Source organism: Mytilus californianus, unplaced genomic scaffold (assembly GCF_021869535.1).
Source record: "Mytilus californianus isolate M0D057914Y unplaced genomic scaffold, xbMytCali1.0.p SCAF_1, whole genome shotgun sequence".
Lineage (NCBI taxonomy): Eukaryota > Metazoa > Mollusca > Bivalvia > Mytilida > Mytilidae > Mytilus > Mytilus californianus.
In genome coordinates this window covers 74,326,535-74,348,315 of record NW_026262581.1, presented here as the reverse complement: position 1 = coordinate 74,348,315, position 21,781 = coordinate 74,326,535, and the positions used below count along the sequence as shown (strand labels likewise).

The 21,781-nt window shown below is 31.2% G+C and overlaps 2 protein-coding genes across 8 annotated transcripts in view; one reads left to right on the top strand and one right to left on the bottom strand.

Moving 5' to 3' along the window:
- Nucleotides 1-5,826, top strand: part of LOC127723931 (FYVE, RhoGEF and PH domain-containing protein 4-like) — a 74,888-nt gene extending 69,062 nt beyond the window's left edge. For all 4 annotated transcript variants that reach the window (XM_052230659.1, XM_052230651.1, XM_052230673.1 and 1 more), the window contains one exon: nt 1,761-5,826. In XM_052230659.1, coding sequence (XP_052086619.1) covers nt 1,761-1,899 — 139 coding nt within the window. In that variant the 3' untranslated portion in view covers nt 1,900-5,826. The remainder of the gene's footprint in view (nt 1-1,760) is intronic.
- A 9,321-nt stretch (nt 5,827-15,147) lies between these two features.
- LOC127723995 (potential E3 ubiquitin-protein ligase ariadne-2-like) overlaps nt 15,148-21,781 on the bottom strand; it is a 30,620-nt gene continuing 23,986 nt past the window's right edge. For all 4 annotated transcript variants that reach the window (XM_052230720.1, XM_052230731.1, XM_052230712.1 and 1 more), the window contains exons 14-15: nt 21,360-21,443; nt 15,148-19,569 (exon numbers count right to left, since the gene is read on the bottom strand). In XM_052230720.1, the coding sequence (XP_052086680.1) occupies nt 19,498-19,569; nt 21,360-21,443 (156 nt within the window). In that variant the 3' untranslated portion in view covers nt 15,148-19,497. The remainder of the gene's footprint in view (nt 19,570-21,359; nt 21,444-21,781) is intronic.

Below are 21,781 nucleotides of genomic sequence, written 5' to 3'. Positions count from 1 at the left end.
CTTGACACAGGTTCCTGGCTTAGGATCAGTACAAAAAAAAATTTGTAAGGGTTCCGCGGAACCCAGTGTCTCGCCTACTTTTGCTCTTAATCGCAGACTCAACAAAAATGAGGAAAAAAATTAATAAAAATATTCCTCTCTATACTATCTTTTGATTGTAAGTAGCTTCTGTCCAAGTTTGGTAAAAATCCAGGATAGTTTATGAATCTAATAAATGTTTTAAAAACTTAAACTGCAGACTGTATCCATGTTAATTTGAAGAAAAACTAAGTCCATTTATAAGTAAAATAAGGAAAAAATGGAACAAAATTTTAACAAAATTTCCTTCTAGATACTAGCTTTTAATCATAAACAAGCTTCTGTCCAAGTTTGGTACAAACCCAGGATAGTTTAAGAAAGTTGTTAAAATTTTATAAACTTTAACCACAGAGTGAATGTAATGTTAACTGGCAGAAAAACTAAGTCCATTTATAAGTAAAATACTGAAAAAATGATTTTTTTTTTACAAAATTTACTTCTGGATACTATCTTATGATCATAAACAAGCTTTTTTCCAAGTTTGGTAGAAATCCAGGATAGTTTAAGAGAGTTATTAAAATTTCAAAAACTTTAACCACAGAGTGAAAGTAATGTTTCCTGGCAGAAAAACTAAGTCCATTTATAAGTAAAATACGGAAAAAAAGGAATTTTTTTTTTACAAAATTTACTTTTGGATATTTTCTTATGATCATAAACAAGCTTCTGTCCAAGTTTGGTAGAAATCCAGGATAGTTTAAGAAAGTTATTAAAATTTTAAAAACTTTAACCACAGAGTGAATATTTGTGGATGCCGCCGACGACAACGCTGAAGACGGAATGTAGGATCGCTATATCTTGCTTTTTCGACAAAAGTCAAAGGCTCGACAAAAAGAGCACTGTTCAAAGGTTATGAGCTAGAACAGGCAACATATTAACCTCTGAACCTAGGTTATAAAAAGTAATAAAATAACCAATCTCATTAAAATACAGTTCCTGTGTCCATATTTTTTAAATTTTGGTTCATTTATTTCTTTCAGAGTTTAGAGTGACCTCAATTTTTGCTTAACCAGTATACATTATTATTTAGGGGCCAGCTGAAGCCTGCCTCTGGGTGCAGGATTTGCTCGCTGTGTTGAAGACCCATTGGTGGCCTTTGGCTGTTTTCTGCTCTTTGGTTGGTTGTTGTCTCTTTGACACATTCCCTGTTTCCATTCTTAATTTTATTTTGCTTACAAGGATCAGACAACACTCAGTTATTCTTTCTGTTCTGGTAATTATTACATTAGCCTATGATATTTCAACCTTTAAATTTTTGAAGGTGTGTATCATTACAACAAATCCAGAGAATTCCAAAATGGATCTTAAACAAAGTATAATTCAGCATTGTCAGATCATTATAATTGTGAACACAGGAACTGTACTTTAGATTCAGAAATTATTGTGTGAATTTATTATTGTGATTATTTAAGAATAGACAAAAATGCAAGATTAATTATTGTGATTTCAGAAAAATCTGCATTCATATTTATGTATCAAATTCAGAATGCGAGGTCTTATGCGATACACACCTAGTCACGTTATTCGCATCAATAAAAACCTCGCAATAATTTCTGAATTTACAATATTTCAATCGGATCAGATGCTAAAATATATTACCAGTACTCTAAAAATCAGCTGATCTTTTTAATGGCAATATGTATATCTGTATTGAAGAAAGTCATGTATATCTTGTTTTTTTATAGATGGATGTTCGTATTGTCCAAAGTTGTAATGGCTGAAATTCCTGAAGATGTAGAAGACATTTCTAAAAGGGACTCCTCCCATTCATCATCTAGTAACGAATTTTATGAGAACACTGAAAGTGAACAGTCACATTTATAGCAGTAGTTATGTTACATAGTTTATCAGGGGTGTTTTTAAATGTTGGTTTTATTGCGAACCAAATGATACTTTTCCACAGATTCACTTGAAGGTTACCTGTTGATTTAAACTTTTGCAAGTTCATTTGTCCCATTGAATAAATACAATATCTATTGTTCTCTGTGTAGTTTATTCACTGTGACCTTTAAATTTCTTCTAAGAGAAATCTATCACTCATTGATTAATTTACCTGAGTAAAATAATTATCTTATAAATAGACAAAATTACATGTTTTGTACTCAGAAACTGCATGTGATGTCGCATTTATTCAATATTAATAATATATTTTCAATCTGTTGATTGTAAACATTGATTCAGTTGATTTCTGACAAAACTTTAAACATTGTTCCTACTAAATTTTTTTTTTTTTTTTTGTGTTTGAATTAAGGCCTTCTTAAAAGTATTCTATTACTAAACAGAACAAATAATGCAAAAAATAGGAACAATGCTAAAAATGTTGTCAGAAATCAACGTTTTATGATTAAATCAGTGTTTATATTGAACAGATTGAAAATATATTATTGATATTGTGTAAACACAACATCACATGCAGTTTTTGAGTATAAAACATGTAATTTTGTCTATTTATAAGATATTTTTTTTACTCAGGTAAGTGAATCAATGAGTGATAGATTTCTCCTAGAAGAAATTTAAAGGTCCCAGTGAATAAACTACACAGAGAACAATAGCTATTGTATTTATTCAATGGGACAAAAGAACTTGCAAAAGTTTAAATCGACAGGTAACCTTCAAGTGAATCTGTGGAAAAGCATCATTTGGTTCGCAATAAATTGTTAAAAAGATTGAACTCATGATATAGTATGCTTGCATTCTGAATGAGAAGCATCATAGATTGAAACGAGGACCACCTATATTTTATAAAGATCATGATCTCATAATTCATTGACTAACTCTGTCTCAAACTTGTTAATCAAAATACTTATAACTATGATACTTAAGATTTTTCTATTTTTACACAAGAAAAATATACCTAAACGTACATCAATTATTTTAGAAGCATATATGCTTTCTTTTGCCATAGAAATAGCCAGTGATAAATCATCAATATATATAGATCTTGTTTAATGAGAAGATTCTGTCACTAACATGTATGGGGACATTTATAGAGACTTTACTTAATATAATAATGACTCCGAAGAGAATATGGAGCATATAATAATGACTACGAAGAGAATATGGAGCCACGTCCTTCAAAAAATAGAAAATTGTTTAACGAAACACTAAAGGAATAACCAGAGTCGTTGTGAAAAGGTCTGTTACTGTTATTAGCTATATACTTAATGTGATACTCTTTTGTTGTTTTATAGATTATTATGTTTTGTTTTGTTGTTATGAAATATTTTAGTGCTTTTAAACATTATTTTATTATAATAATTATTATCATTATAGTGTCATTGGTTATGAAGTAAATTTTAAAAATGTTAACGATCTTATTCAAGATTTAATGTTTAGAGACTTCTTCTATCATGAATGTCCAGTTAAATAGAATGAAATAGATAAAGTTTAAGGTCTTTTGTTTTACAGAAGAAATGGTACTGTTAATAACTGTTTAAACTTTAGTCCATACCGTGGATTCATTTATTTTCGTGGATTAAAGACAAAATGTATTTTCATGTATATTTTATTTCTTGGTTTTGCCAAAGTGTGCATACAAGCCTATAGCAAATTCGTATTTTGTTGAACATTTACGAATCGTGGTTGACCTTTTCCCACAAAAATAGATATCTGACGAATAATAATGAATCCACAAAATATAAAGTCCATCAAATCCACAATACTATTATATAAATGTTACAAGAGTTATACCCCCTGAATGGGATGTCCTATTTTAACTGAGTTAACAATTTCTTCATTTATATGTATGAACAAGAACTTCACCAGTTAATGAAAATATGTTTGTGACTGAAACATTTATACTGTAAAACATTTGACCATAAATAAGGTATGGAGCATAAGACTTCAGTTATTATTCTTTGTCATGTATTTAATTTGGCAAGATAGATAAGGTTAGGGCTTTCCCACAAATGTTTGCATGTGTTTAATATTTTCAAGGGATTTAATTAGTGATTGAATAAGTGGAATAAATAAAAACAGATAAACTTGTACGGGTAGGGAATTAGATTGTTCAGGTTTATCCGAAATACTCCATAAATTTTTCATAAAATTCCCATGAAATATATTGCTGGAGGTTAAAGTTATACAGTTACTTTTTCACACTTTTCCACAGATAAAATAGAATTGCCTTTGAATCTATGAATATTTTGTATTTTTCTGTTGTTTGTGACTCTAAATCAAAACTTTTGTTGATTGCTGATGTCTGAAATCACTATGATCCTCCAAAATAATACTGCCTTGCTATAAAGACACTGAAATGATAATTTTGTGTGTTGGAAGTCATTTTCATGAAATTATGAAACAATATAAAAGTGAACATAGGATTATACAAAATCTGCATGAATTTTAGTGAGAAAATCTCTGCAAAGACTGAAATTTGGCTTAATATGAGATTTGTATATAAATAAACTCCATGTGTAACACTAATTTAATTATTTTATGATGAAAATTGCTTCATATTTCTATTCAGATCAAATGATCAAGATCCCAAGATGGCTGTAAAAGATATTAGGATAGAGTTTAGTAGCTTATAGTTGTCTATCTCAAGTTAAAAATCTTGTTTTTGGACAACTGCTTTGCAAAATGTTGATTCAATTAGAGTAAATGAAAGCAGTTGTTTTGTTATAAATTCTTGAAAAGATGACATGCTCATAGGCATAATTTTGTCATGTGACCATGACGTCAACAATGTTTTTTCATGATTTACTCCTTAAACAGAATTTAGAATTAAATTATAAGGAATGACTGTAATATTTTTTCTGTCTATTCGATATAACCTCAAAAATGTGGTGCACACTTTTAAATAACCCACTACGCAGTGTGCACCACATTTTTGATGTTATTTCTTCATAGACAGAAAAAATATTAGTCATTCCTTAGATAATATCTTTGCAACAACATACATGCTTTGGAGGATCATGGTAAATTGAAGGCTCATTAAGTTTATAGTTATTGTATAATGAATGTAATATTGTTTTATATTTATTTTTGTTACGGAGTTAAGTGCTCTTGATGTACATTGTGTTCACTATTGTAAATTAATCTATTGTGGTTTTTGTTCAGAAATTTGTATTTTTATAGATTTTAATAATTGTTTTATTGCATTGAGACCAAGCTGTTTTATACATGGCTTATTACTTATTTTGCATCATAAAATAACATAATAGAATGGAAAGTACAAAATTTTATTCAAATTATGCCTAAATCAAGCATTTATCACAATCGAAACAAATTTAATTTTTAATTGAAAATGATAAATATAGATTTTACCACTGCATCGAGTGTGCTTGATTATTTCTCAACTTGAGACATTTAAATATTTAAGATTTGAATGTAGAGAGCTAAGAAATATCTTATTGCACACGATTTGGTGTTGAAATCTGTTTCTTTAATGATTTTAAACAATCTGAAGGCATCTATGATTTTAAACAATCTGAAGGCAGATACCATCTTTTTTTTTCAATGATTTACAAAAAAGATGTATTCTTTCTATGGATGTCATCAGGTATGGTCGCCTTTTTTTTGACGACACAAATGCAGACTCAAGAGGAAAGCATCAACCAAACCAATTATAAGCCTATTATCATATTTACCATCCATTGACAACCCTTGATTCATCTATTGTGTACAAAGACTGATTGTAAACATCATATCATAATAATTGTTTATAAACATCATCAACTAATAATGGTGCTAAAATAATACCATGCTGAAAAAATATGGTTTCAAAATAAAAATATTTGTAATACAGAACTCTTCTTTTACTGGGAAGTATAAAGGTAAAACATTTTATTATATACTTAGTAGTAAATACAGATAAATTGTATGTGTAATACAATCATTGGCAAGCGTGCTGTATCAGCCACCCGTGATGATATCGATATCAGCACGGTTGCAAAGGCTTTATCACACCTTTAATCTGTATGACGTCACGTCATCGATTGCAGTCACTGTTGCAAAGGCTTTATCAAACCCCTAATCTGTAGGACGTCATGTCAAACCTATAATCTGTATGACGTCATTTCAAACCTCCTTACCTGTATGACGTCATGTCACATGAAAAACAACTACGTGAGGTATATGTATATAATAAAGTGTATATGATATTGCTTGTTCAATATCACACACCGTATCAACCCTCAACCAATATAATCCCTCGAGCAAAGCTCTTGGGATTATATTGGTGTATGGGGTTGATACGGATGTGATATTGAAAAAGCCATATGATATTCTCTATTTATATGTTAATTGTCAGGCTTTAAGAGTCTGAAGTACAGAGTGGTAAAGTTTACTGCGGCTTGAAAAAATGAAGACAGTCATGATATTGAACTTTTGACTCTCACTGAAAAAAATACATGTACAATATACTACTACTGCTGTTCTTATACAGAAAGTTTTTGATGTACTTGAGCATTACTTTCTTTAATTTTTGTGGGGTGGGTTGGGAGGAAGTGATCTATTGGTTGTTTTTTTCTTAATTTTCAGGGTAAATTTGGTGCGTAAGTTTCTATAAACACTTCTATATACTTTATAGTAGTAAGGTTTATTGCACAAGAGGAATGATCTTATTTTCATTTTCATATTAATCCTTATTTCACATACCAGTATGTAAAGAGCTAAAACAGCTTTGCTTTAATATAAAAATGAGGTGGTATGATTCCCAATGAGCCAACTATCCACCAAAAAACAAATAATGTGGGTGTAAGCAACTGTAGGTCAACAATGAGCTAAATCCATACTGTATCGGTAGCTATAAAAGGTTCTGACATGACCAAATGAGAAAACCAATGGTCAGATTTATGACAAAACAACAAATGAAAAGAAAATATGACACACACCAACCATGTTAGTGAGTGCCCAACCCTTCTCCTAACCTTGAACAGTAGTGTAATATCACAACATAAGAAGAAACTGAAATCAGTTGGAAGGGATACTAATCAGATTGGCATGAAACACATAAAAAATAAATGTGGATAGTGTCCACATGTGGGCACAGATGATGCCCCCGCTTGCATATCATATAGTTATAAAGGAACATAACTGAAGAACGGTAAAAGTGACGCTACCCAAATTTGAACTTGATCTGAGTTTTGTGGTAATAAGCATTGTGTGTAAGTCTCATAACATTTGGTTGAGGCTAACTTAAGTAGAGAACAGAAACTAAAAATTCCGCAATTTTTCTATTTGTAAACACGCATAACTCTAAAACGGTTGTGTATAAGTTTTATAACATTTGGTTGAGACAAACTAAAAAATTCAGCAATTTTTATGTTTATAAAGAGACAGAACTCAAGAATGGTAAAAGTGTCGCCACCAAATTTCGTACTTAATCTGTATTATGTAGTAATAAGCATTGTGTATAAGTTTCATAACATTGCATACTAAAGTTAGAAAACGGAAACAAAAAATTTGTACTTGATCTTAGTTTTGTGGTAATGAATATTGTGTATAGGTTTCATAATGTTTGTTTGGGGCAAACTTAAGTTACAGAATTGAAACTAAAAATTTTGCAATCTTTCGATTTATAAAGGGGCATAACTCAATAATGGTTAAAGTGACACTACCCAAATTCAACTCGATCAGTGTTTTATCAGTGGAAGTCAAAATTAAACATTGCAGTGTATATAGCATTGATTGTAGTTGATTCAACTATAATCATGGACAAAGGAAGATAACTCCAATTTTAATAAACTGCTTCGCTGAGCGCAGCTGATACGCCCGCAGAGGTCCAACCCTGAACAGTTGGGGCAAAAATGGACACAATATTCAAGCTTGATACAGGTCTGAATTTGGATTGTAATTAAATATTTGACATATTATAGGTTTCTGAATAAATGTAGTCAAAGAACTTGAAATTAGTTATATGAATTGAATTTATATTCAATTAAAGATTTCTTGCTGTTGTGCAATACACTGTGCTGTTGCGCAATACTTAGTAAATCTGTTGTCAGACTATAAACAAATAAAGTTCAATTAATTCTCAATGTCATATTAGAAATTTATGAAAATGTAAAGGGAGCTTACATCAATAGATATAAACAATTCACCAAAGTTTCATGAGAATTGCTGACAGCATTTTGGAGTTATTGTTCAAAAACTGGAAAATCCCCCCCTTTTTTAATGAATAAAAAAACCCTGTAACCCGGAAACGTCAAAGCTAAAATATATAAAAATCGAAAGGGAGCTCATGTCAATAGATATAAACAATTCACCACAATTTCTTGCAAGTTGGTGAAAGCATTCTTGAGTTATTGTCCGAAAACTGGAAAATCCCCCTTTTTTTAATGAATAAAACCCCATAACTCGGAAACATAAAATCTAAAATATATAAAAATCGAAAGGGAGCTCATGTCAATAGATATAAACAATTCACCACAATTTCTTGCAAGTTGGTGAAAGCATTCTTGAGTTATTGTCCGAAAACTGGAAAATCCCCCTTTTTTTAATGAATAAAACCCCATAACTCGGAAACATAAAATCTAAAATTTATAAAAATCGACAGGGAGCTCATGTCAATAGATATAAACAATTCACCACAATTTGTTGCAAGTTGGTGATAACATTCTTGAGTTATTGTCCGAAAACTTGAAAATCCCCCTTTTTTTAATGAATAAAACCCCATAACTCGGAAACGTAAAATCAAAAATTTATAAAAAATGAAAGGGAGCTCACGTCAATAGATATAAACAATTCACCAAAGTTATATGCAAATTGGTTTAATCGTTTTTGAGTTAATGTCCGACATGTTGACGACAGACGGACAGACGGACGGACGGACAGACGGACAACGGTATACCATAATACGTCCCGTAAACAGGCGTATAAAAATTACTTGATATTTAGATGAGAATAAAAGTTTTGCAATTTTTCAATTTATAAACTCTAGAACAGTTAAAGTGACGCCACCAAATTTCAAACTTGATCTGTGTTTTGTGTTAATAAGCATTGTGTATTAGTTTCATAACATTTGGTTGAGGGAAACTTAAGTTAGAGAACGGAAACTAAAAATTTTGCAATTTTTCCATTTATAAAGGGGCATAACTCTAGAACGGTTAAAGTGACGCCACCAAAATTCAAATTTGATCTGTGTTTTGTGGTAATAAGCATTGTGTATAAGTTTGATAACATTTGGTTGAGGCAAACTTAAGTTAGAGAACGGAAACTAAAAATTTTGCAATTTTTCCATTTATAAAGGGGCATAACTCTAGAACGGTTAAAGTGACACCACCAAAATTCAAACTTGATCTGTGTTTTGTGTTAGTTAGCATTTTGTATAAGTTTCATAACATTTGGTTGAGGCAAACTCAAGTTAGAGAACGGAAACCAATTTTGGGACGTAGGGACGGACGTACGTACATACAGACGGACAAGGGTAAAACTTAATGCCCCAACTGCTACGACGGGGCATAAAAATCTAACAAAACTACAAGATACAATGTCCCAATCTCATTTTGCAGTGGTTATAGATGGTAAATTCAAGCAAGATGTCGACAAGATACCCCAGTACAAGATTAATCATTCAGAGGACCATACCTTGGAATTAAGTGCTGAAATCAAAGGCCTCAAACAGAATAATTTTTTGTGGCAGATTAAATACACTTGACCACTCATAAATACTGGTAGTCAATTTTTATATCTTGAAATTTTGCATGCAGAAAAGCATCTGAATTTATGTGATCGTAAAAAGGATCAATGAAATTATTAAAAAAATGCTCCGCTGGGGCGCAGCTTGATACGACCCCAGAGGTCGAACCCTGAACAGTTGGGGCAAGTATGGACACAACATTCAAGCTTGATACAGCACTGAATTTGGATTGTAATTAAATATTTGACACAGCATAGGTTTCTCACACAGAATGAAAGTGGTCTAAGAACTTAAAAATTTTTAATTTACCTATTCAAACCATTTCATTATTATTTGCTTTTATATATAAATCAGAAATAACCAATTTAAAATGGAAAATTTTAAAGAAAAAAAAGGAAAAAAAAATACCCCCCCCCCCCCCCAAATTTTTTGAACCCCCTTATGATTCATCACCCCCAAACTCAATCCCAGCTTTCCCTTTGTGGTATGGTACCTTGCAGTACAATTTCGGGGAGATCCATACACTTGAACACAAGTTATTGTCTGGAAACTAGAAAAATGCTTGTTTTTTGGCCCCAAATTCCTAAACTTTTAGGGCAATTACCCCCAAACTCAAACCCAGCTTTCCCTTTGTGATATAGAATCTTGCAGTACAATTTCATAAAGATCCATACACTTACACACAAGTTATTGTCCTGAAACTAGAAAAATGCTTGTTTTTTTGCCCTTTTATGGCCCCTAATTACTAAAATTTTGAGGGAATTACCCCCAAAATCAATCCCAGCCTTTCCTTTGTGGTATGGTACCTTGCAGTATAATTTCAGAGAGATCCATACACTTGAGCATAAATTATTGTCTGGAAACTAGAAAAATGCTTATTTTTGGCCCCTTTTTGGCCCCTTATTCCTAAACTTTTTGGGCAATTACCCCCAAACTCAAACCCAGCTTTCCCTTTGTGATATGGAACCTTGCAGTACAATTTCATAAAGATCTATACACTTACACACAAGTTATTGTCCTGAAACTAGAAAAATGCTTGTTTTTTTGCCCTTTTATGGCCCCTAATTACTAAAATTTTGAGGGAATTACCCCCAAACTCAATCCCAGCCTTCCCTTTGTGGTATGGTACCTTGCAGTACAATTTCAGAGAGATCCATACACTTGAACACAAGTTATTGTCTGGAAACTAGAAAAATGCTTATTATTGGCCCCTTTTTGGCCCCTTATTCCCTAAACTTTTTGGGCAATTACCCCCAAACTCAATTCCAGATTTCCCTTTGTGATATGGAACCTTGTAGTACAATTTCATAAAGATCCATACACTTACACACAAGATATTGTCATGAAACTAGGAAAATGCTTGTTTTTTGCCCCTTTTTGGCCCCTAATTCCTAAAATTTGGAGGCGATTACCCCCAAAATCAATCCCAGCATTCCCTTTGTGATATGGAACCTTGTGGTACAATGTCAGAGAGATCCATACACGTACACACAAGTTATTGTCTGGAAGTTATAAAAATGCTTATGTTTGGCCCCTAATTCCTTAACTGTTGGTACCATAACCCCCAAAATCAATCCCAACCTTCCTTTTGTGGTATTGAACCTTATGGTAAAATTTCATTGAGATCCATTTACTTAAACTAAAGTTAGAGTGCGAAAACTAATGTGTCTTCGGACGACGACGACGACGACGACGCCAACGTCATACCAATATACGACCACAAAAAGTAGGGTTTGTTTTGAATGTAATTATTCATCATGTCACTTATATGACCCGGAAATGTGTTGCTGTTTAAGGCAAAAGGTCTGGTCAAAAAGATTGCATAAACTTCAATTTTTTTTCTGAAATGTCCTTTTCAGCCTTGGCACAACAAGTTATTTACATAATTTACAGGACAAGTCCTGACAATATGACCGTTTTGGAAGCCCTGAGGTCCAAGACCCAACTTCTCTGAAAAGGTAGATATAAAAACAAAGACAACCCAGAACAATACAAGGTCCAGCTTGTCTGACTTGGAACAGTCACAAAATGTTGTGGGGTAAACCAATTTTACATGCACACTTAACTTTTATATTTCCAAAAATATATAATGTTTGTCTCCTTTGAAGAAGTCGAAAAAGAGAGTCTTAGGTGTGGTGTTTCTAGCAGCCTCAACACTGTATTAGTTTGTGATTAGGGTCAGTTTATGGGGGAACCACTAGTAGAAGGTCAATAATATCTGGTACGCAGTTGTATTAGCATTGCACATCTCATTTCCATGGAACTTATTTGGCCCTGCCCCCACAGTCATGGTCTTTTGATTTTGAATGTTTTGCTTAATTTACATGTATTAGTTTATGATTAGGTCAGTTCAAGGGGAACCATTAGTGGTAGGTCAACGATATTCCATATGAGGATGTATTAGCATTAACACACCTCATTTCCCTGGAGATTATTTGGCTCCTCCCCCGCAGTCATGGTCTATTGACTTTGAATGTTTTGCAGTTTGTTCATGTTATCAAAGTTTGTAATTAGATTAAAAATGAACCACTAATGTCATTTGAATGTTAAGTCAATGGTGTTTGGTATGTAGCTGTAAAAGTATTCACAAGTCTCATTTCAAGGGAGGTTATATATCCCCATCCCCTAATCATGGTTCATTGACTTTGAAAATTTTGCACAGTTTACAATTTAAGAGTTTGTGCTTGGGCAAGTTTTAAGGAAACCAATTATGATGAGTCAATTATGATGAATCAATGGTAATTGGTATTCCGTTTCATAAGCATTGGCATTTCTCATTTCCATGGAGGTTATTTGGCCCTGCACCTTCAGTCATGGTTCATTGACTTTGAATGTTTTGCATATTTAACATGTATAGATATTGCTATTTTAATTTCAACATTTGTAATATACTATCAAAATTACAAAATAAAATGCTTCGCTGGGGCGCAGCTTGATACGACCGCAGAGGTCGAACCCTGAACAGTTGGGGCAAGTATGGACACAACATTCAAGCTTGATACAGCTCTGAATTTGGATTGTTATTAAATATTTGACACAGCATAGGTTTCTGACACAGAAAGAATGTGGTCTAAGAACTTGATTTTTTTTAATTTACCTATTATGGTCCAATGTCCAAAATCAAAATACATGGTTAGATTCAGCATATCAAAGAACCCCATATATTCAATTTTTGTTAAAATCAAACAAAGTTTAATTTTGGACCCCAACTTGGACAAACTTGAAAACTGGGCCCATAATCAAAAATCTAAACACATGTTTAGATTCAGCATATCAAAGAACCCCAAGAATTCAATTTTTTGCTAAAATCAAACGAAGTTTAATTTTGGACCCTTTGGACCTTAATGTAGACCAATTTAAAAAACGGGACTTAAAATTAAAAATCTAAATACACGGTTAGATTTGGAATATCAAAGAACCCCAATAATTCAATTTTTGATGAAATCAAACAAAGTTTAATTTTGGACCCTTTTGACCTCAATATGAACCAATTTGATAACGGGGTCCACAAATAAAAAATCTAAATACATGGTTAGATTCAGCATATCAAATAACCCCATATATTCAATTTTTGTTGAAATCAAACAAAGTTTAATTTTGGACCCCAACTTGGACCAACTTGAAAACTGGGCCCATAATCAAAAATCTAGACACATGTTTAGATTCAGCATATCAAAGAACCCCAAGAATTCAATTTTTGTTAAAATCAAACTAAGTTTAATTTTGGACCCTTTGGACCTCAATGTAGACCAATTTAAAAAACAGGACCCAAAATTAAAAACCTAAATACACGGTTAGATTTGGAATATCAAAGAACCCCAATAATTCAATTTTAGATGAAATCAAACAAAGTTTAATTTTGGACCCTTTTGACCTCAATATGAACCAATTAGATAACGGGGTCCACAAATAAAAAATCTAAATACATGGTTAGATTCAGCATATCAAAGAACCCCATATATTCAATTTTTGTTGAAATCAAACAAAGTTTAATTTTGGACCCCAATTTGGACCAACTTGAAAACTGGGCCAAAAATCAAAAATCTAAATACATGTTTAGATTCAGCATATCAAAGAACCTCATATATTCAATTTTTGCTAAAATCAAACAAAGTTTAATTTTGGACCCTTTGGACATTAATGTAGACCAATTTGAAAACTGGACCCAAAATAAAAAATCTAAATACACTGTTAGATTCGGCATAACAAATAAATGTGATCAAAGATTTTACAAATCTAATGCGCCATACTGTGCAATTAAAGATTACTTCTTGAAATTTTTCAATATTTGAAATTTGAAAAAAAATAATATTTGAAGAATAATTCTTTTTAATTTCTGAAATCTGAAATGAGAAAAAATTGGCCCCCCACAATTTCTTTTTATCCCCCCCCCCCTTTTTCCCCCAAAAAAATTCTTTCCCTCAAGATATGGTCATAATCTCAATTCAAATTTCCAATGGAGTTGGCAACCATAATTACCCATTTAAATTTACCATAGTGCTAACTTAATCTATTTTATAATAGAATTAATAAAAATATAGTGTCAAATCTTTCATATGGATTTTTTTGTAAAAAAAAAAGATGAAAACATTTGCAGATATTTTTACTGGTCTTCCTTTATAAATATGCATTTCTTTAAACATAATTTAAAAGTAGTGTAAGGGAAGTAACCAAAACGTTGTATTTGGATTACCTCCCTTACACTGTTTTAGATTATCTTTATTGTTCATTAACCATTACTTTATACATAATTTAAAAGCAGTGTAAGGGAGATAATTTCAATGATGTATTTGATTTATCTCCCTTACACTGCTTTAAATTATGTTTTGTACTAAAGTATTTGTCCATAAACCAGGACAATCTTGTTTTTCCCCCTTTTTTGCCCCTAATTCCTAAACGGTTTGAGCCATAACCCCCCAAAGCAAATCCTAACCATCCCTTTGTGGTATGGAAACTTGTAGTATAATTTCAGAGAATTCCATACACCGTTCCACAGTTATTGTCTGGAAACTAGAAAATGCTCATTTTTGGCCCCTTTTTGGCCCCTAATTCCTTAACTGTTGGTACCATAACCCCCAAAATCAATCCCAACCTTCCTTTTGTGGTATTTAACCTTATGGTCAAATTTCAAAAAGATCCATTCACTTAAACTAAAGTTAGAGTGCGAAAACCAATATGTATTCGGACGACGACGCCGGACGACGACGACGCCGGACGACGACGACGACGACGACGACGCCAACGTCATACCAATATACGACCACAAAATTTTTTTGCGGTCGTATAAAAATGAGACACATGTCTGTGTCAATAGTTTGTTATATTTGTATGCCTTGTCTACGCATGATGCATCCCCCTCAAGATAGATTTCTGTTTAATTACAGTTTACTGCATATAACTATTTCCTCTATGTTAATTTGTGTCTAGGTGTATGTCTTATTGACATATATCCCACATCTTCATTGAATCGTAGATAATAAAAAACAACATTATTAAAATTCATTTAATAACAAAAACACAACACATGCCATGGATAATAAATAGCATTCAACACTTTCATTCCCCTCATTTTTACAATAACAACTTCCAGTAACCTTGGTAACAGTTCTAAGGTAAATACCAACAGAAATCATAAATACGGTTTTGATAATCTGCATACAACTATCAGATGATAAGTTCTGATTACATTCTAAAAAATTCAAAAATTGATTATCTACTAGACTGTAAGCATATACACATAAATTAGTGATAAAGTGGTGAACTTCATCTAGATACTGCTTTCCTCTTATTTCTCAAAACCAAAAAAGATATTTGGGAAAATTTTGTTTCTTTACAAAAAAGAGTAGGAAGGGCTAAAAATGTTACTGCACCTTCTACACATAGACCAAAATTTGTTGATTTACAAAAACCAAATTAAACATCAAAACATTTCAAGGAATGTATAATGAAGTATTGGTCAACTGTAAACAAGCATATTTCCATGGTTACAGAATGTTAAATCATGTTGATTTTCTAGATAGCCTGTTGATATCTCTGTTATTTCTACAACACAAAACTGTTCATTTAAAGAAACATTACAATTCTTTATTCAGAGAACTTCTATATAATGAATGTCAATTAAAACTTTCATTCATAATTTGAACTGAGGTAAAATTATAGAGTAATGGCAGTTATGAAGCGAAAAACCAGCTAAAAATACCAATGGATGTTCTATGATAAACAATAAAGACTCTGAAAATCCACCATTTTACATATTTTCCATATAAATTATTAATATAGATTGCCATCTGTGAAGAAAATGTAAATTTTAATAAATAAACCCTTTATCAAATTGAGCTCATTAGAGGAGTTTAGAAACTAAGTGTGCAAGCTTATATAAGACTTCTATCTGCTTATGCTTAGGGCTATTCAAGAATTAACCGCAAGGGGCATAAGAGGCACTTTTTTTAGACCCAAACCACCCATATTATAAAATTCTTACACATTCTATTGGAAAAAACAGCTATACACAATTAATTAATTTTAATGTCTCCCCGCTTTTTCCAATACGACCAATTTTGGAACTGCCCTTTTTATTGTGTTATACAATCTAGAATTACTTTGAGAATGGTCTATAGGCTAATATTTTTCTATTTTATTCTTTTACAATAACAGCACTTAAAATGGATAACTCTTGCTCACTCCGTCTGTTTTCTGATTTTTTTTAATTTGATTATTAAGCAATTTCTGCAGCATAATATACATCTATTACTAGTGCACTGATTAGATACAGAAAATACTATCTGCATCAGTCTTTAGAACTATCAGAAAAATTGTGATGCTTGTGTAATAAATTGAGATATCCACTAACAAATACATAAAACTATTTTAACATAAATAATAAATTATCATTCATCACATTCACAACAAATGTATTAAATATTTTAGAAATATTTACAATTGATTAATAAGCTACATACAGAAGCAAAAAATGTAAATATGACAATTTAATAAAAAAAAATTCTTGGCTTTGCCAACTTAATCATTAATGTAAAAACTAAATGCAAAGATTAATGTTTGACATGATTTATCATCTTTAGCATGATTTATATATCCTATGATTAATCATGTTTAGCATGATTTATATATCCTATGATTAATCATGTTTAGCATGATTTATATATCATATGATTAATCATGTTTAGCATGATTTATATATGGTATATCCAACACTGGAAATACATTAAAAAATGCCAATTAAAAATGTTTAAGACAGAGACGGTATGAAAAGGCCATTTTTTACCTGTTGATTTTGAAAATCAGATATGCATCTATAAAATAACATCCTTTTAATATTTACATTTGTCTGTCAGATATTTTAATTTTGTTAATATCATTAGCTATTTTACCTTTTTTGGTCAAATAGGTTCATTATGACACATTTTCTTCATAAAAAATTATTCCTCTACAAAAACATCCAAATTATATTTTTATTCACTTATCAGTAAATCTAGCATAATTTTGAAAAAAAAAACATGAATTTTACTAATTTTGCAATTTTTCAAATAATGGCTCTAATCATATTTCCTCCTCACAGTCACTATGTTTATTTCTCTGAAATCAATGCAGAACCAAATCATGTTTATATAACCAGTGCATGATCAAATAAAATGAAAATAATGTAATTTCATATATAACCAATAACTTACAATATTCTGTACCCACAATATTAAAATGACCAACTATAACATGGAAATATTTTAGAAAAGAGATTATAATCACATATAAGAGAGACACGAAAACACTTCAACATCACATACCAGTATATAATATTGCACATTTAAAATATCAACACTTTTGATGTTATACTCAACATTTTACGATAAATGAGACAAAATCAAGATCTTCCCTTCAAAACATCATGTGTTTGATTTCAACTAGATAAACAAAAATATTAACAACTTCTTTTAACAGTCAATGTAGTAATGTTCCGCTTGTTTCATAAACTTTGACCTTTATCTATAAATCTTTGAGGTCTGTCCTACTTAAATTATCTATTTATAATTGCATTTGATTATAGTCTAAGTAAAAATAAATAAAGTATTTATAAACATGATAAAGTAATATGATTGATTGACTGATTGATTGTTGGTGTTTAAGGTACATAACACTACAGGGAGATAACTCTGTAAAAATCAGCAGAACGTTTTAATCATGTGCTATTGTTAAGGAAATAATAAGCTTCTCAATGATCAAAATTAGTGTTTGTCAAACTGCTATATATCCAATGAAATTTTTCCGATAAAGTGTGTGGTTCAAATTGTTTGACATTTTTATATTTTTGTCAAAGGGTCAAAGTAAATATTTTGTCAAAATTTTATGAAAATTAAACGAGCCAAGTTAATTTTAGTCAAGGTGTTTGGTACCACCTTAACAACATTTTCAACACACTTGACTCTATCATGGCTGCCATTTTTTATTAGTGAAGGAAGCCAGACAACCACAACCTTAAACTAAATTTCAGTATGAGAATTACTTGTTATTTTAACAAACAATTATTAAGAAATATTCATACAAAAAATTTAAAGTACTTGTACATATCAAAATCAGTTTACAAATGTATAAAAATTACAATACTAGAGCAATTTTAATCAATTTGCCTTTACATCAAAGCTGAACTATTTGAAAAAGAAATTATAAAAAATCGCTTGAGTAAACATTTAACCCTTACATAACCAGAAAAGAATAAAAATGTTCAATTTTTAAAAAAGCTACTTCTTTAAGAGATCAAACATTTTGGAATGAAGTATTTAGTAACATTTTTATCACAATTAATTCTGATTATGAAATATTTACAAATGTTGCAATGAGATATGAATTTATTTTTCCTTTGAGGAAATAATGAATACAGACCTATATGCTATAGAGACCTTTAAACTACATTAGAGATTTTACAAAACTGTATGTTAATTGCTTACGTCTATGATTTCTTCTTGAATGTGGCATTAATTAAATAGTTAGCAGGTTAATCCTTTGCTGTGTGTTTTATAAATCAGAACCCAGATTTTTATACTTATAAATAAAATGTGATATATTTTCCACTGTACACAAACCAAATTATCTAACTTCCAAAAATTCACAAAATAGGATATTAAGAATGGTGGGAAATGCTTGATTTATCTACACAAAAAATATTCATATATCTACAGCAATAACATAAGTACTTGTATTCTTTCTTCTAAAACAGCATACGTCAGATCAATTACTCACATTTTCTTGTGTCGACATATATAAAAAAAAACATGGTTCTTTTTCTATTTATTTGAGTATCAGCATGGTACAAGTATGCTGAATTCTGCGATTCATTTAACTTGAAAAAGTCGGTCATCAACAGCAAACTAGTTTATTAGAAGGAGTTTCACCTTTTTGATTGATGAGCGCTAATAAATTGTGCACCTGTACAGAGACAAAACATATCAATTTTGTAAGCATATTTCGTAATTGGTACTACTTGAACAATATTGCTACATATTTGTTTTAATAAACTAATATAGTTACAATTAAAACTTTCGAATTTTATTCTGAATTCTTATTTTAATCTATATTTTCAAAAATCTGTTAAAAATTTATTAATTTCATTACCATGCATTGCAATTTGCAGCACCTGGCTATTTCAACCTCCTGAAAGTTTTTTTATATTACAAATGCCTATACAGTGAGACCAATAGGAATTTTTCCTTCAGGTGACAGCATTAACATTTGACGATGATTGGCACCTATATTTTGACTTAGTTTAAAGCTTTAATGACAATCATCTAACAATAATCTCCCTGAGCTGATCAATGTCACGTGATAACTCTTCAGATTTCTAGAAAGTCTTTCAACAATGTTTGACGTCTTTTTTCTGCAACATCCATTTGATTTTCTAGGTCCTGAAATAAACATATAAAAAATTAAAGAACCTTAGTGAGCGCGCTCACATACCCCACGTCCCCACATTGTCACTGGAGAAATAAACTAACTGTAAGAAAAAAAAATTGTATAAGAAAAAAAAATTGAATCATAATTTCCTGTCGATATGCACATCTACATAGTATGTCCTTATTATCTACAAAGTTTCATGAAATTCTGTTGTGTGGTTTCAGAGGAGTTGCAATGACAAACTGTTGCAGTAGTATATTGAAGCAAATAAGTTCAAAGGGGCCTAATTCCTAGAAAAAAAATTGAATCATAATTTCCTGTCGATATGCACATCTACGTAGTATGTCGGAAGGACGGGTCAAAAACATTATACTCTCCGCAACTCGTTGCGTGGGGTATAATAGGTTTTCATTAACAACTGATATACTGATTTCATCTTTTGAGATATCAATACAGAAAGGTTTATGAAAAATAAAATATGTGCAGGGGTTACGACACCAGGCAAAGTGAGCGACAAAACCAACCAATGATTCCTGACTTCGCTTTAAAGAAGCTCCAAGGAGAAGTTTATGTCATGTACATGTATTGCCAATCATGTTTTTGGTATGCTTGCACTTTTGTTATCCTTTCTGCCGGTTTTATGTAGTTAAGTACTTTTTCATTACTGATTTTATTGTATGTTCCTTAATGTACCTTATCAATTATTGATGATATGCCTGTCTCACAATTCAGTTAGAATGAATATTGTATGTAAAATAATACAGGTTATTGAATAAACATTACCAAGTGTAAAAATTTCTGATAAGGATTTATGAAATCATACTTGAGCTATTTTGAGACATGAATAATTGCTTAGTTTTTTACAATTGCTCTGGAACAACCAAGATGAAAGTCTTCAAAAAGTATCAGATTCTAGCTCATCATTTGGTAAAGTTCGAGGTAAATCCTTCAAAGCCTCTTCATATTAACGTGCGACATGTGAAAAATTTATTTTGAACAATTATATCAATACTTTGTTAAGCAGGTTTTTATACTTTCTTTACATTTCAAAAGCTTTCAAAGAGATTAGCCCATTTTATCAAGAATTTCTTTTTGTAACCGTTTTTTTTTCAAGATTATTTCCAAAATCTGTGATCATCAGTATTTTTTAGGTTTTTTTTGTAAGGACATGATTCTATGTAGAAATTCCTTATTTGCATTAGAGCTAAATTCCTAATGCTTATAGAGTAAGACTTTGGTTGGCTTGCTTGCTTTGTTTGTATAAATGTTTGCTCAATAATTGTAATTAAGATTGCCATCTGCAAAGTTGCAAACAATATAAATAGGCGGAGATAACCGGTTTAACACCACCTATTTATATTGTTTGCAGATGTCAATCTTAATTACAATGCTTGAGCAAACATTTATACAACTGTTTAGCTCCGCCTATTTATATTGTTTGCAGATGTCAATCTTAATTACAATGCTTAAGCATACGTTTATACAAACAAAGCAAGCAAGCCAACCAAAGTCTCACTCTACAAGCATTAGGAAATTAGCTCTAATTGTAAAATATAGACATGGATCTGTCAAAGTAGATATACACTTGTCTCTGCCATTTTACTCATACTCCCATTTGATTATTTATTGACCTTGACAAATATCAACTGGTATCATTTCGTGTTGAATAGTGACATTATGATAAAGCTTTTATATGGCTGTTTTTTTGTGAGATTATATGATTTTTTTTTACCCCTTTGCAGGTGACACAGAGAATAACTAACTACTAATAAATCTATTAAAACCATTCCAAAACACTTACCCCTCTGTCTGTAATTTCTGCTCTTTCTACTTTCCATGATAAGTTTTCTACTTCAGCTTCTAACTGAGCTTGTTGATATTCAAACTGAAGAAAAATCATTACAATTTTTATCAATATTGAATAAAAACTTCATTCATGAAGGCCAGTCATCATTCTAATTCAGAAAAGGTTTTTCATTTTTGGGGGGATAACCTGATTATATTGATAACACTTATGTTGTTATGAATACTATCAAAATAAAATGCTCTGCTGGGCGCAGCTTGATACGACTGCAGAGGTCGAACCCTGAACAGTTGGGGCAAGTATGGACACAACATTCAAGCTTGATACAGCACTGAATTTGGATTGTGATTAAATATTTGACACAGCATAGGTTTCTGACACAGAATGAATGAACTTAAAATTTTTTAATTTACCTATTC